Source organism: Siniperca chuatsi, linkage group LG7 (assembly GCF_020085105.1).
Source record: "Siniperca chuatsi isolate FFG_IHB_CAS linkage group LG7, ASM2008510v1, whole genome shotgun sequence".
Classification (NCBI taxonomy): Eukaryota; Metazoa; Chordata; class Actinopteri; order Centrarchiformes; family Sinipercidae; genus Siniperca; species Siniperca chuatsi.
The window spans coordinates 32,309,099-32,336,202 of record NC_058048.1 but is presented as its reverse complement, the minus strand read 5'-3'; the positions used below and the strand labels follow the sequence as shown (position 1 = coordinate 32,336,202).

The 27,104-nt window shown below is 44.7% G+C and overlaps 2 protein-coding genes and 2 non-coding genes across 8 annotated transcripts in view; 3 read left to right on the top strand and 1 right to left on the bottom strand.

The window, feature by feature from the left end:
- Window positions 1-1,102: 1,102 nt before the first annotated feature.
- On the top strand, window positions 1,103-17,612 carry spint2 (serine peptidase inhibitor, Kunitz type, 2). The gene is made up of 11 exons (XM_044201418.1): window positions 1,103-1,625; window positions 7,049-7,219; window positions 12,150-12,233; window positions 12,350-12,424; window positions 12,703-12,726; window positions 13,847-14,008; window positions 14,122-14,178; window positions 14,482-14,649; window positions 14,879-14,923; window positions 16,225-16,333; window positions 16,412-17,612. Exons 1-11 carry the CDS (start codon window positions 1,196-1,198, stop codon window positions 16,494-16,496), a joined length of 1,410 nt encoding a protein of 469 aa, XP_044057353.1. The 5' UTR covers window positions 1,103-1,195; the 3' UTR covers window positions 16,497-17,612.
- On the bottom strand, window positions 8,216-8,305 carry trnar-ucu. Its single transcript is given in 2 exon segments — window positions 8,216-8,251; window positions 8,269-8,305. It is a non-coding gene; the product is annotated as a tRNA-Arg (tRNA).
- A 1,157-nt stretch (window positions 17,613-18,769) lies between the features above and the next one.
- atg16l1 (ATG16 autophagy related 16-like 1 (S. cerevisiae)) overlaps window positions 18,770-27,104 on the top strand; it is a 32,415-nt gene continuing 24,080 nt past the window's right edge. For 4 of the 5 annotated variants that reach the window (XR_006378509.1, XM_044201415.1, XM_044201414.1 and 1 more), the window contains exons 1-5: window positions 19,478-19,589; window positions 21,605-21,698; window positions 23,172-23,277; window positions 25,117-25,190; window positions 25,338-25,407. Coding sequence is in view for 4 of the 5 variants with exons in the window: in XM_044201415.1 (XP_044057350.1) it covers window positions 19,484-19,589; window positions 21,605-21,698; window positions 23,172-23,277; window positions 25,117-25,190; window positions 25,338-25,407 (450 nt within the window). In the remaining variant the exon portion in view is untranslated. Of the gene's footprint in view, window positions 18,801-19,477; window positions 19,590-21,604; window positions 21,699-23,171; window positions 23,278-25,116; window positions 25,191-25,337; window positions 25,408-27,104 lie in introns of those variants that run through there. The other variant, XM_044201417.1, reaches the window with a different exon arrangement.
- Window positions 25,921-26,198, top strand: LOC122879728. Its single transcript, XR_006378781.1, has one exon.

The following is a 27,104-nucleotide window of genomic DNA, read 5'->3' as shown; positions in this document are numbered from 1 at the left end:
TGTTGTTGTTGTTATTATTGTATTATTAGAATTGTTGTTGTTGTTATTGTATTATTCGTATTGTTGTTGTTGTTATTGTATTATTCGTATTGTTGTTGTTGTTATTGTTATTATTGTATTATTAGAATTGTTGTTGTTGTTGTTGTTGTTGTATTATTGGAATTGTTGTTGTTGTTGTTGTTGTTGTTATTATTGTATTATTCGTATTGTTGTTGTTGTTATTGTTATTATTGTATTATTAGAATTGTTGTTGTTGTTGTTGTTGTTATTATTGTATTATTAGAATTGTTGTTGTTGTTATTGTATTATTCGTATTGTTGTTGTTGTTGTTGTTGTTTCTGCTTCATGGATCACTGTGTGACTCCTGCATCTGTGATGTCATCACATCTGTTTTACAGAAGGCTGACAAACATCACAAGGTCCTGACCTGATGAAGGCCATGAGATGCGGCTGAAAGCTAAAAAGTTTTACAAAAGATAAATATAGAAACACTTTAACAAACCAAAGTCACATCAAGTCCAAACAAAGATCTTACAGATCATTTCTTTCTATTTACAGCAGCTTAAAACATAAAACATTAAATACTTGAAGACGAAATATAAAAGAAACGCAAAACAATTTACGAAGTATTTAAAAAGAGTAAAAATAGAAGATAAAAATGAGCTAAAATAGAAGAACGTCATCAGTTTTAATAAGATAGGGAAGGGAATGCTTTATTTTTTCGTTTTTGTGTTTTATATTAAATATTTTCATATTGTGTTTTTATTGGTCGAACAGTGTAAATATAAAACATTTTACTGCGACTTTATAGATATTATAGAAATCAACACATGGAACAAAAAGAAAAACGGAGAATGAAATGTCTGTAAATAATTCAGAACACATTTCTTCTCATAAGAGTCTTGATGTAAAATGTAATGATGAATTATTCCAAATATTTGGACAGATTAAATTTACTAAATGAACAATAAACTGTAAAAATAAAAAGAATCCAGCAGAGATGTAGGCCTACATCAGGTGGTGGTGACGCAGGCGGGTGGGCGTGGCTGCAGTGACCCCACCTGTCGCTCAGGTAAACTTATCTGCGACAACAAAAAGCCACCAAACACGGAAGTGAGTCATTCCTCCGCGTGCTGTCGAAGAGTTTACACAGAGCTGCTGATTTGAAGTTTCATCTTAAGACACTGAACGCGCCATGTTCAACCTACAGACACTGTGTGTCCTCTGCTGGGTCTGTACTGGGCTGGTTCTGGCCTGTGACTGGGACCAGTCCATTGATCCGGATCAGGGTCTGGATCCGGCCTCCGTGGACGCCGGTGCGCTCAACCTGAGCCGGATCACGGAGGTGTCGGACCCTGAGGGCTGCCGAGCGGCGTGCTGCGAGGAGCCGGACTGTGACCTGGCCTTGGTCGGTTACCCGGCGGACGGAGGGCTGCAGTGCCTGCTGGTGAGCTGCGTGATCCGGGACCGGGACGTGTGCGTCCTCCAGCCCAGCACACAGTTCAAGGTTTACCGCAGGAAGGTGACGGCAGAGACCCGCAGAGAGGCGAAGGAAGACGGGGAGAGGCCGCACGTAGTCCCGCTGCTGGGATCCTGGGAGCCGAAGACCAGCGAGGCCAACAACAGTAAGACAACTAAAGCTTTTCTGCTGCTGCTTCATTAATTCTGTCAGTCCGATCCTGAGTCCTTCAGACCTCCAGACACCAAAACAAGCGGGTCGGGTTTAAAGAGAGCTCCTCAGTGAAGTGATCTGAGGTTGATCCTCATCATTATTCACGAGAAGACGAATGGAACAAAGAATTTCATTATCGATCCATCTGCTGATTCTTTTCTGATCATTTTGTCAGAAAAAGTGACAAAAGTCCAAACAGATAAATAAATGTTTTAAAAGCCAAAGAGTTTGAGTTTATTCAGAGAAACGAAGCTCCTCTCGGAGGAATGTTTGACATCTTTGCTTAAAAAATGACTCAAACGACCAAAATAGTTACAGAATCTTTTGATTATTCACCGTTTTCCCAACATCAGGACTTCGGTTCGATGCTGAATCACTTCAAGATAAAAGCTGCATGTTGGGAAGTAAAAAGGTAATGAATAAAAATGGCTGTAGAGAGGAGGAGGAGGAGGAGGAGGAGGAGATGAAGAAACAGAAGTTTGTTGATTGACTCAGAGGAGAGACAGTCTGACATCAGCATGTAAAGAAAAGGAGGGTGATGACGATGATGATGTCATGCAGAAGATGAAGATTAGATTCCCAGTGTCCTGGAAAACAGTTCTTTATAAAGTAGGTAACAAGTTTACACAGGTAAAATAAATGTTATTTTCTTCATTTGTATGAATTTCTGTCTTCTATCAAATAATAAATTCAGATTAAATCTGAAATGCTGATTCGCCACAGGGAGCTGCATTATAAAGCCCGTTGTTTACGTGTTCTAAACTCGTCCTCCCGATATGATCTGAACGCTGCCGGCTGAGCTATGACGCAACATTTAAAGGGGAAACGGACGTGAACGCAACACCTGCAGACCTGTAGTCACCCGACGAACGTGAGCTCGTGAACTCTGCCGCGTCTGATCCGGCGCGTCCTGATGACCGCAGACTTCCTGAAACCGTGAAATCGCTAACAGAAAGAGTTTGTTATTGACTCGTGTCAGGAGCAGAGCGATACCGACTGACTCCAGATCAGCAGCTGTTTAAACTCCATATGTTCTCACCTGCTCAGGTCTGAACATCCTGCTGAGTTTCATTAAAGCTGCAGATCACCTCTGTATGTTTATTAGCTTCATGATATGGATCGGTGTACGCAGGCGCTCGCAGGCGCTCGCAGGCGACCGCAGGCGTTTGCAGGTGACCGCAGACGTACGTAGGTGACCGCAGGTGTTCGCAGGCGACTGCAGGTGACCGCAGGCGACCGCAAGTGTTCGTAGATTAATGTTGTTCCTTGAATCCTGCAGAACTTGGTGCAGCTGTCTTGAAGAAGTCGGCCATCTTGCTTTACTGTAAGGTTTTTTTTTATTAAATCATAAAAGGATGCTATTATACTTTTATGATTTCATAAAATACTGAAGAATATTTAACTTTATTTTAGAGCTGCAACATATAGTCGATCAATCGATTAGTCGATAGGCAGAAAATTAATCTGCATTGAAGTCAGAGTTTGTTTTTCTCTGTTTTCTGCCAGTAAACTGAATCTCTGTCGGGGAACAAAACAAACCATCTGAAGACATTTTTATTCACTATGTTCTGATATTTCATAGATGAAACAATAAACCAATTAATTGAGAAAATATCTGCAGGTTAATCAATAATGAAAAGTTAATCTAATCAACAGCCCAGATGATGTGAATTTTCAAATGTTAATTATTCATCAGTAGTGAAATTTTCATAAAAATCCATTATTTCTTTTTCATGAAGGTTCTCTGACGTTTATTGAAACAGGAAGTGAAAAGTTCATTACGAAGATTAAAAAACCAAAATGTTTTCGAGACGAATCGTCAGTTTGATCTCAGCAGGTTTTAATCCTCGGTGTGTTTGTTGCTTTACAAACATCAACATTATAATAATAACATATCCAGATAATACAGAGCGGCTTTAAACACACAGCAGTCTGTTAGTGTTTGTTGTTTCCTGCTGCTTGTGACGGGAAACAGGCGAGGAATGCTGCTTTACTCGTCCTGTTGGTTCCTGTTTCTCACCTGTACAGGTGAATCACCTGGACTTCCTCAGTCACAGCACTTGTACCTGTATCATGGTGTATTTGTACGTGACTGTAAGCAGCGACTTTATGTATTCTAAACAGGTTTCGTGTCTTTATTTCTGTTTTACATCTGACCACATGTCAGAGTCCTTCCTGTTTTATAGGGTAACAAGTCTGCACACACACACACACACACACACACACACACACACACCTGCTTGCCCCGCCTCTCTCTGTTTCGTCGTCAGCAGTTTGTTTTATTAAGTCTCCCAAAAACCCCGCGAGTCCGTTTTCCCAGCAGCGGCTGAGCCTCGTCGCCTGTGGAGGCGGCTTGTTGTTTACGACGTCGCACAGAATCACTTTTTCTCACCAGCAGCAGAAGTCGGCCGACACAAACGGGCCGCCGGCTGTCAGGGGGGAGGGGGGATTTTAACATAACCTGCTCATATGTTTTCACCCCCACCCCAGTGATAATTACAGCCACAACAAATGATGAGTTACTGTCCATGAACTTAAGGACTGTATTTCCTCCTCTGACATTTCTCACATTAAACTCACCTGTCCAGGTAGATACTGAGCCACCTTTGGCCCAGTCCTGTGTTAATCCAGCCTGTGTTGCTGCTTTTGTTCTCTGTGCTGAGGGTTTCAGGTCAGACCGGTCTGGTTTCTGTTCAGCTTTGATGAACTTTACACCTGAAGGGAAAACAGCTGTGATGCTGAACATTAGCTCTCAGTTAGCACATTTAATCTACACTTTTCTGTGTTTTATGGTCATTTATTGTAGCTTTGTTTGGAAGGTGAATGGTTCCCATTTAGAGTCATTCTTCAGTATAAGTCAGTTCACATGACTACGTTTACATGAGCTCTGTAGAAACCTGGTTACACTCAGCAGATCTTACTTGTTTGATCTTACTAATTTTAAGTGTATTGATTTTAAACTGTGAAGCTGCATTAAGAGGAAAGACAACTCGAGGGTTTCGAGCTTTCAGAGAGAACAGTTTTCTTTGCTAGCAGCTGCCTGTCTGTCTGCCTGTCTGCCTGTCTGTCTGCCTGTCTGTCTGCCTGTCTGTCTGCCTGTCTGCCTGCCTGCCTGTCTCTCTGTCTGTCTGTCTCTCTGTCTGTCTGTCTGTCTCTCTGCCTGCCTGCCTGTCTGTCTGTCTCTCTGTCTGTCTGCCTGTCTGTCTGTCTGCCTGTCTCTCTGTCTGCCTGCCTGTCTGTCTGTCTGTCTCTCTGTCTGTCTGTCTCTCTGTCTGTCTGCCTGTCTCTCTGTCTGTCTGTCTGTCTCTCTGCCTGTCTGCCTGCCTGCCTGTCTCTCTGTCTGTCTGTCTGTCTCTCTGCCTGTCTGTCTCTCTGTCTGTCTGCCTGTCTGCCTGCCTGCCTGCCTGTCTGTCTGTCTGTCTCTCTGTCTGTCTGTCTCTCTGTCTGTCTGCCTGTCTGTCTGTCTGCCTGTCTCTCTGTCTGCCTGTCTGTCTGCCTGTCTCTCTGTCTGCCTGCCTGTCTGTCTGTCTGTCTGTCTGTCTGTCTGTCTGTCTGCCTGTCTGCCTGTCTGTCTGCCTGTCTGTCTGCCTGTCTGCCTGTCTGTCTGCCTGTCTGCCTGCCTGCCTGTCTCTCTGTCTGTCTCTCTGTCTGTCTCTCTGTCTGTCTCTCTGTCTGTCTGTCTGTCTCTCTGTCTGTCTGTCTGCCTGTCTGTCTGTCTGCCTGCCTGTCGGATGGATTGTGATGAAATGTGCTTCATCGTTCATGTTCCTCTCAGGTTGAACTGTAATAACTTTTGGTTATTACAGCCCCCGTGTGAAACTGGTTCAAACATCAGAGGAGGAAGTTTGACGTCAGTCTTGGAGATCATGTGCCTTGGTCCATCACTGTTCGCACTATACATGCTGCCACTTGGTGACATCGTTAGAGAGCACAATGGATGTTTCCATAGTTACGCCGATGACACGCAACTGTACATCTCTGCTGAACCAGCTGATGCTGCAGCTATAAACTCCATCACTACCTGTCTTTGGCAATAAATAAATGGATGAGCGATAATTTCTTAAAGTTAAACGAGAACAAAACTGAATTCCTTCTAGTCGTTCCTAAAACCAAAAGAGAAATGCTGTTTAATAATCTGCAGAAACTGACTGCCTGGATTAAATCTGAAGTTACAAGTCTTGGCGATATATGGTTCAGATCTAAGTTTAGTCCCACATTAACAAGGTGACGAAACCAATGTTTCCACCTTAGAAACATAAAGGAAGAGCATTTATAAATCATCGACTCGATTACTGTGACGCACTTTTTACTGGCCTCTCGAAAAAAACACGGAGAGACTTCAGCTCATTCAAAACTCTGCATCTCGGCTGTAAACCAGAACCAGGAGCAGAGAGCACATCAGTCCAGGTTTAGCTGCTCTGCACTGACTTCCTGTAACATTTAGAACTGATGTTGAGCTCCTCCTCCTTTTTGTATACAAAGCTCTTACTGGTTTAGGACCAAGCTACATTGCTAAGATGCATGTATTCTGTTCTCATCTTATATTTACTTTATTTTTACTTAATTATGGCATTTTATCCCTGTTTTTATGTTCATTCTGTCTTTTTTTATGTGAAGCACTCGATGCGTGTATTTTCTTTTGTTTTAAAGCATTTTGAGCTGCATTTCTTGTATGAAAGGTGCTATACAAATATTATTATTATTATTATTGTTATTATTATTATTATTGTTGTTGTTATTATTGTTATTGTTAACATTTTAATGTGTCCAACACTTTGGTTTATGACTAAATACCTGCAGAACTAATGACATTCCTGTCAGCCTCAGCTGTACTTTGTGTTTACTGCTAATTAGCTAAAGTTAGCATGCTAACACGCTAAACTAAGATGATGAACATGATAAACATTATACCTGCTAAACATCAGCATGTTAGCTGCTAGTGTGGCTGTAGACTGTCTGGTTCCTGAATGTGAATTTGTTTTATTATTGCAGTGTTAGTTAGTTTCAGACTTTAGATGTGATTCTTATAAACATGCTCATAGGTAAAAAGCACATGGGTTAAACCTCTTCAGCCTCACTGTTCCAGCAGTTATTAAAAACCACAGAACTTTATTTTAGTGGCGACCCCAAAGATCCCAAAGCTGTCTGTCTTGTTTCACTTCAACGGGGAGAGCTGGTCTGGAACCAGATTAAAATACTGTGTAAGAATAAATAAATAAAATACTGTATGTCGGGCTGAATTTTTGGGGAATGTGTGTAAACTGATGCAGCAGACGTAGAATGTTTTCCGGCTGATGAAATGATGCAGTCATAAAAAAAACATGGTTTGAATATTTTACTGTGTGTTAACGTTTCCTCTCTGTTCGTCTCCTTCAGTTCGTTGTCGTCTGCCAATGAAGGTGGGTTCATGTCGAGCGGCCTTCCCAAAGTTTTACTACGATGTGACCAATCAGAGCTGCCGGAGCTTCATCTACGGCGGCTGTGAGGCCAACGGAAACCACTTTGAGTCCCAGGACGAGTGCGAGGCCACCTGCAGCGGAGTCACAGGTAAAACACAGATATCGGATCTGTAAAACATGTCTGAAGGGTTTCAGCTTAACGTCCTCTTAAAGCTGCTCACGGTTCATGTCTCAGGCTGCTGATTGGCTGTCAGGCAGTGTCACTGTTCATGATAGTGGCTGTTTTATTCAAATTCAGTCTGCATGTGCAGACATTTTCTAACCACACAGACGAAGTCTGACAGCACCTGAGGGGATATCTCTGGGCCAGCCCCCCGTCGGCCATTTTGTTGTTTTCTTCCTTTTTTTGTTTTCAGACTTGACTAATAGTTTCCCGTCCGCCTCACTTGACTCGAGTCCATTCACAAATTCCTTTGGCCAACATGAGTCTTCCCCAGCCAAGACGGTAGTAGGACTCAGTTTAACAGAAGATTCACATGGTCTCATGTTATGTAATGAAAGAGGGAGTAGGTGATGGAGAGGAGGGGGAGAGATGTGTGTAGGCGAAGTACTTGTGAAAAATATGAAAATTCATTTGACAACAGATGCACTATTTCCTCCTGTTTTGTCTGAGACTTTTCCTCTCTAGTAGTAGTACTCCTACATTTCCCATAATGCAACACCCTCCCTGCCTGGTAAACATCCACACTTTCCAACTCCACTCCTCCAGACTTTGTTAAAAATATCCACATATATAGAACATTTTCAAATGTTGCCCGGCTCCATGAATGATCGATTAACCCTGGAAATGATCCGATTAATCAATCCTGATGATGATACGTGGTTTAAGGTGAGATAAAGTGGAAAAAACAGGAGACGGAGACACGCAGGTACAAGCTTTTTTTCCGGTGAAGTTCTGAACAGATGAAGTTTTCTGTACAGGCGAGTTCAGGTGTGATTGTTTGTCTTCAGGATCAGAGTTCACAGAACCGGTCTAACCACACACACACCCTTTACAGTTCACTCCGATTGGCTGTCAGCAGCTCAGATTCCCATAATGCACCTCCCCTCGTCCTTTTGTGTCTTCAGCTGAACTTCAAAACTTCGACTCTGGTGGGACTCGAACCCACAACCTTTGAATCACTCCTCAGTGTTGACTAGAAGTCCAATGCGCTATCCATTGCGCCACAGAGCCACCTGTTGATGTGGAGCTGCAGGACGGATTTAGACTGGAACACACACACAACACACACGTGTTGTGTTTCCTGGTGGGGGGGGGTTGTTGAATGTTTGGGTGTGTGTGTGTGTGTGTGTGTGCGTGTGGGGTGGGGGGGAGTGGTGAGTGATGTGATGGATTCCTTCACAGGAATTTGAAACCAGCTGGGAGGGACATGACTAAAACTAACACCGCTCCCTGTTCAGATAACACTGTCACATGTCCCCCCCCCTCCCCCCGTTAACGTTGCCAAAGTGTGAAATAAAAACATAAACTGAAGAAATGTGTTATTAAGACAGATTAGCATAATAATAATTAATAAATAAAATAAAAATGTAGACTGGCAGTTAAAAGATACAAATACAAAATAAGTAAACCATATAAACACTGCAACGTTTGTGTGTGTGTGTGTGTGTGTGTGTGTGTGTTGATACATATTGATCAGCAGGATCGGCCCCGCCTCCGTCTCCTCTGAGTATTTTTTTTAATGTCGAGCTCATTGAAATCTGAGATCACAGAGTTGAGCTTGTTAAAGTAAACGTTCCTTATTTCATTGAATGTTGAATATTGTAGGAGGAAGTGAATCTCTGTCTCACGTCACCTATCCAACAGCGACCACATGTTCTGTCTGTGTCTTCCTGTTTCGATGTCCAGTCTGTGGTCACTGAGCCTGAGTCAGGATCTGTCTCTGCTTCCTGTCTCTTTTTAGGGCCAGATAACTTTCTGATCCACTTTGGCTTAGTTTCTGTCCATTGATCCAGATTCAGGTTTCTTTACGTCGTGTTATAGTTTGGTTTCCTCTGATTGGTGTTTGGAAAGCAGTGCTGCTGTGAGACTGGTCTGAGGGGGGGCAGTGAGTCTCAGCACCAGCTGACATACGGGATTCTGTTCTGGGCTCAGCTCCTGGGTCTGGAGGGCTTTGGGATGGAGGGGGTCTCGGGGGATTTAAGGTGTAATAAAGGTGCTCCTTTGTTTGACCAGCATGTCATGGAGCGGGTGGGAGACACTGTCCAAGATGGCGTGTAGTTTGGCCAGCATCCTCCTCTCTGACACCACCGCCAGAGAGTCCAGCTCCACCCTCACAATGTCACCAGCCTTACGGATCAGTTTGTTGAGCCTGTTGGCGTCCGCTACCCTCAGCCTGCTGCCCCAGCATGCAACAGCATACAGGACAGCACTGGCCACCACAGACTCATAAAACATCTTCAGCATCGTCCGGCAGATGTTGAAGGACCTCAGCCTCCTCAGGAAACAGAGGCGGCTCTGGCCCTTCCTGTAAAGAGCTTGAGTGTTCTTAGCCCAGTCCAGTTTATTGTCCATGTGTACACCAGGTACTTGTAGTCCTCCACAATGTCCACACTGACCCCCTCGATGGAAACCGGGGTCACTGGTGCCTTGGCCCTTCGTAGATCCACAACCAGCTCCTTAGACTTTGTCGCATTGAGCTGCAGATGGTCAGGTAGTCCACAATCCAGGAGACGAGGGGGGCATCCACCTGCATCGCTGCCAGCTTCTCACCAGCAGGGCTGGCCGGATGGTGTTGAAAGCACTGGAGAAGTCAAAAAACATGATCCACTTGTCCAGGTGGGTGTGGATGCGGTTCAGCAGGAAGATGGTGGCTTCCTCAACTCCCAGCCGGGGCTGGTAGGCGAACTGAAGGGGTCTGACCATGGGCCGCAGCTGTTCCAGCACTAGCCTCTCCAGGGTCTTCATTATGTGGGAGGTAAGTGCCACCGGTCTGTAGTCCTTGAAGCCACTGGGACGCGGCGTCTTCGGCACAGGAACGAGGCAAGATGTCTTCCACAGAACAGGGACCCTTTGAAGACTCAGGCTCAGGTTGAAGACATGCTGAAGGACTCCACATAGCTGGGGGGCACAGGCTTTTAGCACCCCGGGCTAACGCCATCGGGGCCTGCAGCCTTGTTTGAGTGGAGTTTCATCAGCTGTCCTCTCACCTGGTCAACAATGGATCATCTTAGTTGGGACATTGCAGTCCACACAGAAGTTAATGTAGCCAGTGATGCACTCAGTGAGCCCGTCAATGTCCTCTCCATGAGGCTCACAGAGTGCATCCCAGTTTGTCACCTCAAAACATTCCTGCAGTGTCTCGTAGGCCTCCTCTGACCATCTCCTCACTGTCTTTGTGGTCGCAGGCTACCTTTTAACCAGAGGCACATAGCAGGGTTTGAGGTGAACCAGGTTGTGGTCTGACCTACCCAGAGGGGGGAGGGGGGAAGAGCTGTATGCGTCCTTAACGTTAGCATACAGCAGGTCCAGTGTCCTCTCCTCTCTAGTAGGACAGCTCACATACTGGGTGAAATTAGTCAGTGTTGTTGAAACACTGACATGGTTGAAGTCACCCGAGATTAATATGAGTGCACTCAGGTGTCGAGTCTGGAGTTGTGCTATGGCGGTGTGAATGGCGTTGCACGCCGATGCCGGGTTAGCAGAGGGGGGGGTGTAAACAGCCACAACAATGGCATGTGAAAATTCACGTGGCAGATAATATGGCCCGAGTCCCACAGCTAACAGTTCAATGTCCGGGCTACAGATACTCTGCTTGATAGTAGCGTGACCAGGGTTACACCATCTGTTGTTGACCAGAACAGCAAGCCTGCCGCCTTTCTGCTTACCACTCTCGGTGTGATCGGCCCGAACAGTCTGAAAGCCGTTGATGGAAACGTTATGGTCCGGGATATCCTGGTGTAGGCATGTCTCTGAGAAGCACATCAAACTAAACTCACTGAACTCCGTCTGACTCTGGGCTAACGCCGTTAGCGCATCCATTTTATGCGATCTCACGTTGCCCATGACGAGAGAAGGCAGACACGGCTTAAATCTCTTGTTCTTAAGTCTCTTTTGTCTGGACCCCTCTCTCTTCCCTCGCCGCTTCGTTCCACCTCTGCATCCTCGGTGTGTCCTCCTCCAGATCTCAGTGGGGACATCAGTAGTCCTGGGCGCCATGCCGCTCAGCTTCTGCAGCGGTGCCCTGACCGAGTAGCAGGAGAAGTTGTTCCACAGCGAAAAAAAGTACTAAAACACTTTCTACTCTAATTTTCGTAAAGAGCGTAGTTTAAATTATACTTACACACAAGTTACGCAAGTTCGGAAGAAAAAGGAAAGTTAAAAGTTGGAAAAAGTAAGACGACGAGACGGAGCTACGGCAACAGGCAGCATGCACGTTGGCGCATGCGCACTAAAAGTCCCTGCAGGTAAAGCTCTGATGATTGAGTGGACCCCAGACTTCACCACCAGACAGCGCAGTGGGCCGGATGACACTATCAAATATTTTACGACACACTTTAATTGTCTTTTAGTGCGTTCACTGCCATGTTGAAACTTCCCGATGCTGTTATGGTTAAACCCAGGTAGGTATAACTCATACTGTGTTCAATGATATGATTATTTATTGTAAACTGTTTTTTTGTTCTCCTGGCATCTGGAGCGTTTTTGAAACATCATGACATTAGTTTCCTTCATATTTCCTGCCAGGGCCCAGTTCTGACAGCACTCTTCTACTATGTCCAGCTGTTGCTGTCGTCCTTGTTCAGTAGGAGACAATAGAACAAGGTCATCAGCGTAGAACAGAGACTCCACTTCTCTATCGAGGACGGAGAGGCCAGGAGCAGCACACTGATTGCAGCTGATTAAACATCTGTTAAATATAATTAGACTCCATGAGGAATTCAGAAGGAGTCAGATTTAATAAGTGGATTCGATGCCATGGAACCTGATCCAGTAACTAACCAGTGAAACCAGTACGTGACCAGTATAACTGAGGGTGGGTGTGTGTGTGTGTGTGTGTGTGTGTGTGTGTTTTCAGGTTCAGTTCTTCCTGATGACTCGACTCCTGCTCCTCCTCCACTTCCGGTCAAAGCTGCTCGAATGGCTCCTGCCTTCAACACAAGTAAACACACTTTAAACTCTTGGCGTCAGTAATAACTAGAAGAAACGTTAGTGTTCATACTGAAACTAAACACTTCTGATTAACCTCACCATATTATTTTCTGTCCATCTGTCCAGAGGTGTCTCAGGATGCTGAAGGTCCAGTGGAGTCTGAACCTGCTGCTACCAAGTCTGTACTTGCTCAGGAGACAGGTAACGCCCACACCTGGACACGCCCACACCTGGACACGCCCATACCCGATTAGTTGATCAGCAGAAAATAAATCGTCTAAAGCTCCAGTTTCTTCAGTGTCAGTTTCTGTTTCTCTGTTTTCAGTAAACTGAATATTTTTGGGTTTTGAACAAAACAAGACTTTTGATGACATCACTTTGGACTTTTCACTGACACTGACTGATAATAGTGTGTGTGTGTTGTGTGGTGTGTGTATGTGGTGTGTGACTCAGCAACTTCTTCTTCTTCTCTCCTACAGAAATGTCGGCTGCTGACTTTGCTGGTATGTTTCAACTCTTCTCTCTGTAACATGAAGCAACTTTTCAGTTTATTTTACTGTTTAATTCTTACATTATTTATATTTTCACTGTAATGTCCATCAGTTTATTACAGCAGCTGATCAACTTAAAGTTTAAAAGATGGATCTATCATATCTTATTAACTTTCCATCAGTAGAGGCTTCATATTATTTCAGGTTTGCTGGAGCTAATACATTAATACAAAGCATGGTGCAGGAGATAAAAGATAAACATAAAATAACTAACGCATACAAAAGTTCAGTCAACAATAAAACGAAAAGAAAACACATCACAGGAGGTTTTCAGCTGAAACAAACGGGCTGAGATCGGACCTCGTGCGTACAATCTGGACAAACTCATTTGACAAATGAATAAATGTAAAAAAAAAGTCTTTTGGAGTTTTGTTGACGACAGTTGAATAAAGATCAGTTTACAGTAACAGACAGAAGCAGCAGGGTTTTGTTCTCAGCGTGGAAACAGTGAAGCTGCAGCAGACTGGCTCTTTTAATGTTTCACCTCGTCTACGAAACTTATTTAATTCTGCGTGATTATTTTTTAGTCTCCTGATAAAATCGTAGAAAAGGTTTCAGTCGTAGTCATCTGGACACTGTTTTCAGAATCAAGACATTTCGGCTCCCATCCGGAAGTCATTCTCAATTGTGGAAAATGGCCCAGTAATCAGTAATCAGTAGGCCTGATTACTGATTACTGGGCCATCATGGAAACAATTAGGTCTGTTTCAGGTAAAACTAGGCAGGTAAACAGCAGACACTCAGGAAGACTCCTCCCTGAGGGCGGGGCTTAAGCAACACAGAGTAGCTGCAGAGTTCTTAGACTTTCGGATGGGAGCCGAAACGTCTTGATTTTGAAAACAGTGTCCAGATGAAAACGACTGAAACCTTTTCTACGATGGAGCACTCCTGGACGAATGAGGGACGACACCGTCTGCTGATAAAAGTATCTGTGTCTTTAGCTGCCTCGAGTTTTCTGTGTGCTGTTTGAACAGAACTATAGAAATAAAAGACAAGACAAAATACTGTCTTTGTAACAAAACAACAACCGAGACAAAGATAAATATGAGTCTGTGTGGTGTTGTCCAATCAGAGCGCTGTGGGGGGGAGCCTCAGGTGGGGCCCTGCAGAGCAGCGTTTCAGCGCTGGTACTACAACAGTGAGACAGGTAGCTGTCAATCATTCATCTACGGAGGCTGCAGAGGAAACAAGAACAACTACATCAGGAAGGAGAGCTGCATTGCTTCGTGTACAGGTGAGTAACACCTCCTGCTGGGTGAATCACCTGTCTGTACCCCCCTGCAGGTGCGTGACTCACCTGTCTGTACCTGTGTGTCAGTGTTAAAGTTCTCCTCTCTCCTCCTGCAGTCACTGTGCTTCCCTCCTCCAAGAAAGCCGCTGATGAAGCTTCTGCAGAATACAAAGGTACAAAACGAATAAATCAGTTCAGTAGCGGAACATGTGGAGTTTGTCCTGCAGGTGGCGCTAGAGGAAAGTTAAACGGTTCATCCTCTGGAGCCGATTTGCTCATTCAGTTCATTGTAACATGAGTGACTGAGTGGAGATTAATCATCACCAAATTAAGAGGTTCCAGTGTAGAGATGAGACACTGATGTGACCTTTGAACTCGTTAATTCAACGCTCTATTTCAGCTGTATGTTGTTGTTGTTGTTGTTATCTGCCGGTTCAAACCAGTAAAGTCCAGTAAAGAATGCTGTCTCTCTGTAGATCAGTGTATGGTGACCCCTGACCCCGGTCCCTGCCGCGCCGCCTTCTCCATGTTCTACTACGACCCCAAAACCGCCACCTGTCAGTCATTCATGTACGGCGGTTGTCACGGCAACCAGAACCGCTACGGCACCGTGGAGGAGTGTATGACCCGCTGCAGCGGCGACGGTAAAGAAACTCATTATGTCTCCCACAGGAACAAACTGACTGCTGTTTAACAAACACTGTCAGTTACTTTTATTTCTTTAGGCTATAAAATACAATTATTATAAAAGATGTGATGTGTACGCGGACACTGTTTTTTAATATATAATATAATAATAATAATAATAATAATAATAATAATAATAATAATAATAATAATAATAATAATAACTGTAGTTGGTTCTCCTTCCAGGTTGGTTTGAAGGTCACGGCAGAGCTCGTAACCGCTGGACGGCAGGTCAGTTTTTACTCAACAGATAAACTCCAGTCTTATAATAATAATAATAATAATAATAATAATAATAATAATAATAATAATAATAAGTAGCTAATGTTCTCTCGTGTTTAGAGTTGGACGCATCATTTAAAAGCTTTTTTTCTGTGATTCATCAGTTTTAAATAACAAAAATGTCTCTTGTGTGAAATCCCTGAACTTTCAGCATGAAGACTTTTAACATAAATGGTGGAGAACATTAATTATGTTTCTAAGATTCCTGCTTCCTGTGTGTGTGTGTGTGTGTGTGTTTGTGTGTAATAACAACACCTGTGTGTGTGTGTGTGTGTGTGTAATAACAATACCTGCGTGTGTGTGTAATAACAACACCTGTGTGTGTGTGTGTAATAACAACACCTGTGTGTGTGTGTGTAATAACAACACCTGTGTGTGTGTGTGTGTGTGTGTGTGTAATAACAACACCTGTGTGTGTGTGTGTGTGTGTGTGTGTAATAACACCTGTGTGTGTGTGTGTGTGTGTGTGTAATAACACCTGTGTGTGTGTGTGTGTGTAACAACACCTGTGTGTGTGTGTGTGTGTGTGTGTAACAACACCTGTGTGTGTGTGTGTGTGTGTGTGTAACAACACCTGTGTGTGTGTGTGTAACAACACCTGTGTGTGTGTAACAACACCTGTGTGTGTGTGTGTGTGTGTGTGTGTAATAACAACACCTGTGTGTGTGTGTGTGTGTGTGTGTGTAATAACAACACCTGTGTGTGTGTGTGTGTGTGTGTGTAATAACAACACCTGTGTGTGTGTGTGTGTGTGTGTGTGTAATAACAACACCTGTGTGTGTGTGTGTGTGTGTAATAACAACACCTGTGTGTGTGTGTGTGTGTGTGTGTAATAACAACACCTGTGTGTGTGTGTGTGTGTGTGTAATAACAACACCTGTGTGTGTGTGTGTGTGTGTGTGTGTGTGTGTGTGTGTGTGTGTGTAATAACAACACCTGTGTGTGTGTGTGTGTGTGTGTGTGTGTGTGTGTGTGTGTGTGTGTAATAACAACACCTGTGTGTGTGTGTGTGTGTGTGTAATAACAACACCTGTGTGTGTGTGTGTGTGTAATAACAACACCTGTGTGTGTGTGTGTGTAACAACAACACCTGTGTGTGTGTGTGTGTGTGTGTAATAACAACACCTGTGTGTGTGTGTGTGTGTGTGTGTAATAACAACACCTGTGTGTGTGTGTGTGTGTGTGTGTGTGTGTGCAGCTGTGCCCTCACCACTTTGATGAATCTGATGATCTTCTCCTCTGTCCTCTAGCCGTCTTCCTCTTCGTCACTCTGGCAGCCATCTCTGCTCTGCTGCTGGCGACGCTCATCGTCATCACGCTGAGACGTCACGGCCTGTCCCGCCGCCTGTCTTCCATCAGGTAACGTTCACCTGCTGATGTTGAGCTACAGATGAAGTTTAGTCGTCAGCAGCTGTAAACGTCTGTTCTCCTCTGCAGTGACAAGGAGGAGCTGCTTCCAGACGAGCAGTCCTCTGTGGAGTCTCTGAGCGTCCCAGAGAGCCCCAGACTGGACAAGGCCTGAGGAGAGGCCAGGATTCACCCGTGGCCACCCAGGGTCCCGGGTTTGTTTAATTCAATTAAAGTACTTGAAGTTGTCATTTGAAGTCATTTATTAAGTAAAACTCTAATTATTTTTTGTTTCTACAATGCGAAGATTTGCTGTCATCTTTTAATCGTCATAAACTGAATCCCGTTGTGTTTGATATGAACAATATGAAGGCGTCACTTTGATCTCTGGGGACTTCAGATGGTGGTCTGACATCACTTTATATTTTATGGATTAAACGATTCGACGTGTAACTTTTGAAGTGGAATGAACCATAAGAACACTCGTATCTTTAAAAGTGATAAAGTTTCTTTAGTTTTCTTACTAAACAAGAAAATATTGAGCCACAAGGACGAGACTGTTGTCTCTGCCGCGACCAACAAACCGTCATGTGATCATAGAAACCTCTCCACCTGCAGGAAGATGTCATTGTGAACAGAAATAAACTTTACGGGCTGAATAATAATCGACTAAATTACTTGTTAAGATGAAGAGAAGCAAATTTAAAACAAATCATTAAAAGGACGCGAGAGCTTTGAAGCAGCAGAGAATGTCTGACTTGTAGTCCAGAAACACTGATGCCTACGTTTCCCATAATGCAACAGGACAGCGTCTTTCACTAGAGCCTCCCGTCGGCGCCCCCTGCAGGCTGAGAAGCCCTGAGTCCCATGATCAAAGTGCCAAATGCTTTCTTTTCTTTGATTGATTAGTGTTTTATTGATTATTAAAGGGATTATTAGTCACTTTGTTAATCATGTATTTAATATCTGCTCTCTGGGTTACCCGAGTCCTGATTCACTTCATGTTTGTGGGGAATTTAAACTCGTTCGTGCAAATAGTTTCATATCAGTAATATTTTATCATTATTTTAATATTAAAATTCCAAAACAGTCGCTCATTAATTAGAGGTTAACATGAGTTTTCTTGTAATTACATGATGCAGAGTTTTCATTACAATTTTAAATGTCAATGTTTTTCTTGTAAAAATGAATGATGATTTTAGAAGTTTCTGTGATTTAACTGGACATTTACACTGTAGGAGTGTCTCTGCTGTCAACTGTACACAGCTGTCTCAATAAAAGTTTAACACAACTTTTACTTGTTGAAATTCACTTCCACATATAGAGAAACATTTCTGAAATGTACGTTGGAACCTTTTGATCCAACAAGCTGACGTTTGCACCTGAACTTCAGCTCCAGAAACACTGATTGATCTACAGCAGGGTGTTGGGAGGGTTCCGGTTCTCAGAGATGAACTGCACTTCCTGTCCAGCACACAGAGACCAGATCGGACCCAGACGCACAGTTATACAAACCATCTTCAGAAAGGTTCAGTAATTGTTCACACAGTCAGGTTTTATTAGCTTGATCAATACATAACACCGGCCTCATCTTAGATTTCCATGAACAAAGGAAGTTTAAAAGTTGAATGAAAGTGACAGAACTTCTGCTGTTTCTCACATATTTAAAAACTATATGTGCTAATATGTAGCAGAAATATTTATGTACATATAAAATAATATTCAAGACTTAATTGATTAGCAGGGAGACGTTCACGGTCCGTACATTTATGACGGCATTCATGTATTTTAATACATTTGACGTGATTGAAATCTGATTATACCTATAAGAGTGTAATGAATTCCAACACACAGCGACACTGAAGCATCACACGCGATTCTCAGTTTGAAAAATAAATGATCTTATACTTTAACATATGTTTTTTAAAGTATTTAAATTAAAGTTAAGGCATGCGGAATGTTTTATTACATCAACTCCAAAATACTTTGGGGTATGTTTTACTTCAGCAACAAGGTCCTGGATCTGAATTCACAAACTAATTGGATGAAGAAATGTCTATTGATATTGATATGAACTCTACAGACACATCACCTGTAAAAACACCTGTAAAAACACCTGTAAAAACACCTGTAAAAATCTGAAGTGACTTTTCTCAAAATATCGCGAGTTTATTCCTCAAACTTAAATAGATTTCTTATTTTTCTACAGTGCCACTCTTGTACTGTTGGGAAATATTAATAAAAAACCAAAAACAAATCACGGGGTCCTATTTAAACACGTCACTTTCGAGCGACCATCCCGGAAGTGTGTCGTCGGAGCCAAAATGGAGCAGAGTTGGAGCGAGGCAGCTGAAGAAGCTGATGTCGGTTAAGAAGAGAAACTGGACCGTTTACACCGAAAACCCTGAAACAACAGCACGGAGGTTAACGACGAGTCGTAAGAGGAAACGAGCCACAGTCTCGGACTCAGTTAGATGGTGTAAGTTTTCATTTCCATCCCTTTCAAAGCGCTGCGAAGATCTGCAGCTAGCGGCTAAGTTAGCATGCTAACATGTCGAGTCACGGGTGTCTCGGGACCTGCGGTGTGAAACGGTCCGGTAACACCGCACAGTAACCGTAGCTCGGACATGAAGCCGCCGACATGTTGTTGAGTTTCGAGCTGCTATAATTTTGGCAGATTTCAGTCATAAGTGACCGTCTCTGGGTGGCCTGTTAGCCGGGGTGCCTCCCTGTCTGTGGTGTGGTTCCCTTTAGCAAAACATGGCAACAGAGAGAAGCTAATAGCTGCTAAACATTTCCAGCGTTTCTTTATTTTGCATGTAAACTTGTGTCTAAGACGACGGGCAGAGTTTTAAACGTGTTTCTGTGACGCTGTTGGCTGGATTTAAGCTCTACGTCACCATCTTTACTCTCACCTGAGTTAACTCAGACACAGCGTTATTGGTTATATTATTATTTATTAATAAGACAAACAAAATGCCTTTACTCAACAGTGTTTGCACTTACACTACATACAGTTATATATATATATATATATATATAAGTGTGTGCTGCTGAGTTCCTCAACAGAAACAGCCTGAATAAGTTTTGTGTGTTGTTTAGAGAGAATCCCATCTGATGATGATGATGATGATGTGTGTTTGTTTTGTGTGTCAGGTGGTCATGGCGGAGCGGCGGGTGGAGTGTATGTGGAAGAGACACATCTCCGAGCAGCTGAAGCTCAGAGACCGAGTGCAGAGACAGGCCTTTGAGGAGATCGTCCACCAGTGTGAGTCCACCACTGTCAGAAACCGCACTACAGAGTTTCCCCTCAGTGTCACCATAGATTATATGCAGACATTTCCAGTGCGTTCAGCGCTCGTTAACGACACGATTTTAATGTACTCTTTAGAGTGTCTGCGACCCATTAAAAAATACCAATTTAACAAATGTTTTGGTTTTTTTTCATAAGAAGAGGATGATTTTAAATGTGCATCTAGCAGCATAAGCTGCGTTTACACCGCAGGAACTTTCCCCAGGAACCGGGAACCTTTTGGAGGAACTGTTTCCTCCGCAGGGACCAGTGTCTAAATTAAGTTCCTGGGACATTATTTTACCGCCCAAAAGGTCCCTGCCTCGGGTAGTGCTTTCCAAAAGTACAGGAACTTTGGGGGTGGGGCTTGCGGAACACTCCTGATTGGTCGCGCTCCGACCGGCGGAGCAGCGGTGGTTTGACCGTGTGGATGGATGCGTTGCCCGGTCGCCGGCCGGCCTTCTCTGGCGCAGCGGCTCAGCGGATGACCGGTCGGTTGAAGGTGAATCACATACGGCCACATGCTGCTTGTTAAATGCTATAACGCTAAGCTAACGTTAGCAACATGCTAACGCCACCAGCTAATGGAGCAGAATCGTAGTGTTTGTAAGACAAGCGTTGGCTAAATCGATCGTACAAAGTGATTTCTCGTTAATGTCGTCGCAGCGAGACACGTTTATTGTTTCCAGCGTGTTTTTCAGATGAAGCGTTGCGGTAAAGTGAAGTGGCGGCTGCAGACCGGCGTGTTTCCTCCTGCGACACCGGCAGCCCTCGTGTCTCCTGCTGAAGCACGCAAACGCTGCGTTTTACACGTTTATATTTCTGCAGATTAATAAACAGCTGTGGGACTGAATGTGTGTACAGCAGCTGTTCTTGTGTCTGAAGACAATAAGAACTCCCGCACACGGTCTTTCTTACTGCTGAAATATTTATTAAATCACAGCGTCAACAGGTGTACCTGATGAAGGTTAATAGACAAACGTTGATTTAATAAATGTTTAAGTAAATAGCAAATAGGAGCCAGACTTCGTAACGAACAGAAACACATTGAATCCTCCAGCACAGAGCGCGCAGAAACGAAAACCTTCTCAGCTAATTAACGATCAGAAACGGCCAACAGGTTGACACAACGGAAACTTGTAGTCGCATTTTCAGACCTCAAATTAAAAAACAGAGCGGGCCTGCCTCAGTCCTCAGCAGAGCGGGCAGCATTCAGAAATAGCAACACGACAACAGGCTGTCGGGTTCGTCTGGTGCGCAGTCTGTTCACCTGCAGCAAACTTTTCATTACTTTTAAAAATATATATTAACCGGTCGAAATTCTTATTATCGGTTAACGGTTAATTATGAACATCCCTGACTGGAAACCAGTAAAGTTACTGGTAAATATATATAGACATTACTCATCCTGGCATTTCCAAAATGTTCTCTGTTTGTCCGCATGCCACACTTAGACATCTGTTAGCTCCATCAGCTAGAGAAACAGCATAGCAGTGCTAACGCTAACACAGGCTACACACAGTTAGCTCTGGTTCATTCTGATGATCCAGACTCTAGTATTAGCACAAGGGGCGCGTTTCTTCAAATGTTTATTAAAATTAATAGCAAAGGTCTGTGTACATGAGGGAATAAGTGACTAACTTGACTAATTTTCACAGTTCTTTTGATGTGGAAGCACAAACAGGACTATTAGTTCCTGGAACTCTTTGGTCAGAAAGGGTATTTCTTCTTCTCTGAAGTAAAAACTGGCCTTAAACCGTCAAAACATAAAACTGACGTTAAGATTAGAAATGTTTCGCTGAAATTCGAAAGCTTTAAACGGATGTTTGAAAGCTGGACAGCTGCCATGCCTGTGAGATCTGCAAAGATCAGCTGATGTTGGTCAAACTGTGATCCACGACCTGAACGCAGTCGTCTGCTTTAACAGTCAGAAACCAGAACTGAAGTGCAGCAGCAGCTTCTGTGTGACCTGCTCTCTCTCCGTGTTTCAGATAACCGTCTGCTGGAGAAGTCAGACCTGCAGGCTGTTCTGTCCGAGAGATACCAGACTGACAAGTATGACGTCCAGAGGGGACACGAGGCCAGGTGAGTCCTCAGTCAGCAGGTGTCTGATGCTTTACAGCTGGACAAACTTTTAGAACCAGCATTTTAAATCAGAGCTCAAGGCCCCCGGGCATGCGACGCGTGTGTCCCCGGGCATGCGACGTGTCCCCGGGCATGTGACCTGTCCCCTCCCCACGTGTCCCCGGACATGCGACGCGTGTGTCCCCGGTCATGTGACCTGTCCCCTCCCCACGTGTCCCCGGCATGCGACGTGTGTGTCCCCGGACATCCGACGCGTGTGTCTCCTGACATGTGACCTGTCCCCTCCCCACGTGTCCCCGGCATGCGACGTGTGTGTCCCCGGACATCCGACGCGTGTGTCCCCTGACATGCGACGCGTCCCCTCCCCACGTGTCCCCGGACATGCGACGCTTGTGTCCCCACGTGTCCCCGGACATGCGACGCGTCCCCTCCCCACGTGTCCCCGGACATGCGACCTGTCCCCTCCCCACGTGTTCCCGGACATGCGACGTGTGTGTCCCCGGACATGCGACCTGTCCCCTCCCACGTGTCCCCGGACATGCGACGTGTGTGTCCCCGGACATGCGACGCGTCCCCTCCCCACGTGTCCCCGGACATGCGACACGTGTGTCCCCGGACATGCGACGCGTCCCCTCCCCACGTGTCCGCGGACATGCGACGCGTGTGTCTCCTGACATGTGACCTGTCCCCTCCCCACGTGTCCCCGGACATGCGATGCGTGTGTCCCCCACGTGTCCCCGGACATGCGACGCGTCCCCTCCCCACGTGTCCCCGGACATGCGACGCGTCCCCTCCCCACGTGTCCCCGGACATGCGACGTGTGTGTCCCCGGACATGCGACGTGTGTGTCCCCGGACATGCGACGCGTCCCCTCCCCACGTGTCCCCGGACATGCGACGCTTGTGTCCCCACGTGTCCCCGGACATGCGACGCGTCCCCTCCCCACGTGTCCCCGGACATGCGACCTGTCCCCTCCCCACGTGTTCCCGGACATGCGACGTGTGTGTCCCCGGACATGCGACCTGTCCCCTCCCCACGTGTCCCCGGACATGCGACGTGTGTGTCCCCGGACATGCGACGCGTCCCCTCCCCACGTGTCCCCGGACATGCGACACGTGTGTCCCCAGACATGCGACGCGTCCCCTCCCCACGTGTCCCCGGACATGCGACGTGTCCCCGGACATGTGACCTGTCCCCTCCCCACGTGTCCCCGGACATGCGATGCGTGTGTCCCCCACGTGTCCCCGGACATGCGACGCGTCCCCTCCCCACGTGTCCCCGGACATGCGACGTGTCCCCGGACATGCGACGCGTGTTTCCCCGGACATGCGACGTGTCCCCTCCCCACGTGTCCCCGGACATGCGACGCGTGTTTCCCCGGACATGCGACGTGTCCCCTACCCACGTGTCCCCGGACATGCGACGCGTGTGTCCCCCACGTGTCCCCCAACCTGTCCTGATCTTGTGTTTCAGTTTGGGTGCAGACTCGAGTCGCAGCGACGCCCTGCAGCAGGAAATGGCTCAGATGAGAATCAAACACCAGGAGGAGCTGACGGAGCTGCACAAGAAGCGAGGAGAGGTCAGCCACCTGCACTACACACCGGAAGTGATGTCATCATCAAAGCCTGTCCTGATAAAACAGTTTGCTTCCTGCAAGGAAGCTTGGTGCAGTGAGTTTACCGAGCAGTCAATAAGGAACAAAACGGAGAGAACTTGAGAACCTTCACTAAAGATTTGATGATAAATATTTTTTCTTTGGTTTGTTTTCTTCTTGGAAAGTGACGAATGGTTTTCATTGATTATCAGAATTGTTCCAATACATTTTCTGAGTTGATATCGGTTTCAACACTGAGCGGGCGTTTCTCTTCTGGTTGGTTCATTTATTTTCTCCAGACTTGTGTTGGCTGTTGCCATGGTAACATCTGCAGCTTTATACCACGGGAGCTGATCAGATCAAACTGGGGAAACCGTTTCAGTGTTGCTAAACTGAAACCAGATTTCTCAACAGTGGAGTTTCCTGTAAAACCTGCTGACATGAAACGGATTGTTAGAAACAGTAACTGAAGTCCTCTGTGGCAACCTGAGAGTGCATTACCTCACTCTTCGGAAATATTGAACAATTAATTCAGAGTATCTTAAACGGCTTCAAAAGCACTGAATTCACTTCCCTCAAAGGCCGTAGAAGGTATTAAAGTTTTTAATGTTATTTACAAAGTCTGAAAGGTTTTTTCTTTCCTGCCGTAAACACTGACATTAGTTTTAAATGAGTTTCAGCCAGCAGCATCAGACCTGCAGCAAACACTGTAACACTAATACTAGCTTCTAAAGGCTAGTAACGGCTACTAAAAGCTACTAATGGCTACTAAAAGCTTGTAAAGGCTAGTAACGGCTACTAAAAGCTACCAACGGCTACTAAAGGATAATAACGGCTACTCAAAGCTTCTAAAGGCTAGTAACGGCTACTAAAAGCTTCTAAAGGCTACCAACGGCTACTAAAGGATAATAACGGCTACTAAAAGCTACTAAAGGATAGTAACGGCTACTAAAAGCTACCAACGGCTGCTAAAGGATGATAATAACGGCTACTAAAGGATAATAACGGCTACTAAAGGATAGTAACGGCTACTAAAGGATAGTAACGGCTACTAAAAGCTACCAACGGCTGCTAAAGGATAGTAACGGCTGCTAAAGGATAATAACGGCTGCTAAAGGATAATAACGGCTACTAAAAGCTACCAATGGCTACTAAAAGCTACCAACGGCTACTAAAGGATAATAACGGCTATTAAAAGCTACCAACGGCTACTAACAGCTAGCTGATGAACCTCATTAGCTCACAACGGACAAGTCAAGAGTTTAGAGAAAACTTAACTTAATGAAATTTAATGAATAATTTGTGATGGGTTCATCTATCCATCCGTTTTCTGCTTATCTGGGTCACATTCATGGATTAATTATGTTACTGGGAATTATTCAATAAATTCTGTACTTAAGCCATTTTAGGCTTATTGTCGCTACTGGTTTTCTGTCCCTGTTTGACTGGTGTGGTTTTGTCTAACAAACACCAACCGTCCTGAGGAGGATCTCACGTTACTCATTGACGAATTTCATGACGTTGACGTTTTAATATTTGAGATGTTTTTGGAAACAACGATCCTATTTTCTGTTTGTGTTGAAACTAAAATCTGACCTGCCTGACATCCATTATCCGATCAACACGCCTACACTTCTGTGTTTTCAGTTCAGTTTTATTTAAATAGCACCAGTTCATAACAGAAGTTATCTCTTTGCACTTTTCCTACAGAGCAGGTCTAGACCGAACTGTTCATAATATTATTTATAGAGACCCAACAAATCCCAGGTCCTGGAAAGTCCTGGAAACATGTTGATGCTGAATAGTTGTTTGTTTGTCCCGCAGCTGGCTCAGAGCGTGATCGAGCTGAACAACCAGATTCAACAGAAGGACAAGGAGATCCAGAGCAACGAGGCCAAGTCAGTATTTATAAACATAAACACACGCAAACACACACACACGCACGCACACACCTGATCTGTGTGTATGTGAGGAGGCTAGTTTACCTGCAGCAGGTGATCAAACACAAGCACGTAAATAATGTATGTTGCTGTTTGTGTTTTCAGGATGTTGGAATACCAGCAGCAGATTGCCAACCTGGAGGGAGACTGTCGGGACCTGAGGAGCTACCTGCAGGTAGGAAACCAGCTGAAACGCATCACCTGGACCGGGCAGGTAAACTGACATCGGACGTGTACGTAGTTTTTAGTTTGTCCCGTCCGCTAACGTGGAGGGGGCGGGGCTTATGACCCGTACTGCAGCCCGCCACCAGGGGGCGGTCCAGATGTTCTGGCTTCACTGCTGGGGAGCCGACATGTCGTCCATCTTTACATACAGTCTGGCGGGACACATGGTTGGGTTCACATGATGTTCAGTATTATTTGTACTGAATACTCAGATCCGGGTGTGTCAGTTCATCCACCTTTGAGAACAAATGCACTTAAACTTTTAAAATTCAAAGAAAATGAAGCTATGACTAAAATCTGATCAAAAGCTTTCACGTGAAGTCAGTGTCCTCTTAAAGCCAAATATAAATAACTGCATCTGTCCTGGGAGAAGCTTTATCTTTACATACACACAATAATAATAACAACAACAATAATAATAATTATATAAGTCTAAGAGTTCGGCCTTTAGAGACGTGATGAAGGTCAGTGATGAGCAGTAAAAGGTCTGATTACCCACAATCCTCTCCTGCTGCCCTCTGGCTCCCAGCAGCCCCTGCTCTGCTCCCATCATGCTCTAGTGGTGCAGTGGTGGTCCCAGGCGCTGCTGACAGACAGGATGTGACATCACAGTGTGAGTCTGCACAGAGATCCTACAGGCTCATTGTGACGCTGATTGACATCCAACAGAACCAATCAGCACGGAGCGCCAGGCTGAGGAGGAGGAGGAGGGAGCTGATCTCAAGTTTTCAACCTGAGACCTTCACAGTCTGAACAGGCAGGAAGTCGCATTAATTCCAGTGGTGAAATAAAGTATTAATAATGCTAGTTATCTATTAAAAATCATTATTTTTTAGTAGTGGGATGCTGCATGCGCCTGTTTATCATCATAAGGTTTATCAATTTATTAATATAGGAATTCAGATTTCCCGTCGCAGTAATTTATCTTTATAGGTTATAAGATATATTGTGGCTGTAGTGTCGTTTTTATTCTGTATTATTTCTATTTTAAAAACCACACATGCACACACACGAAAGGATCATTGTATTTATTACAACCAGGTTCATGTGCATTCTCCTCACAGTGATCACAGTCTGACTGATCAGCTGTTTTAGTTCACACACGGCAGAAATACATGGGTTTTTTCATGCACTGGTCAATTTTGAGATTTTGGGCTTCTATAACATGTCTTCTTTCAGACTAGTGGAAAGGAAACGTCCAAAATACACATTTAGGTGTTTATTTTACTGCACTTTGTCTATTTGCATCTGTAGATTTCTCCTAAATTCAATTTTCTCAAAATAAGTTTCTTCTCATACTTTGAGCCAGAAATCTCCACTTCAGTAGCACTTACATACGCCAAACTTTCCAGCCTTAGTCCTATCTGAATTCTGAAGGGGTTTGTTTATATATATTATTCACAGCCCTACTTATGTTACTCATAGCGAAAATGGATTTTTATATTTTTATATATATATATATATATATATATATATCTAGCTAGCTAGCTAGCTAGCTAGCTCGGGTCCTCTACCAGAGGCCTGGGAGCTTGAGGGTTCTGCGCAGTATCTTTGCTGTTCCCAGTACTGCGCTCTTCTGGACCGAGATGTCTGGTGTTCTTCCAGGGATCTGCTGTAGCCACTCCTCCAGTTTGGGGGTCGCTGCCC

Excerpts from the sequence above, each read along its gene's own strand:
- spint2 (XM_044201418.1), top strand. The coding sequence starts at position 1,196 with ATGTTCAACCTACAGACACTGTGTGTCCTCTGCTGGGTCTGTACTGGG. Across the intron at positions 7,220-12,149 it reads CACCTGCAGCGGAGTCACAG|GTTCAGTTCTTCCTGATGAC; the intron begins GTAAAACACAGA and ends GTGTGTTTTCAG. Across the intron at positions 14,650-14,878 it reads GACCCGCTGCAGCGGCGACG|GTTGGTTTGAAGGTCACGGC; the intron begins GTAAAGAAACTC and ends TTCTCCTTCCAG.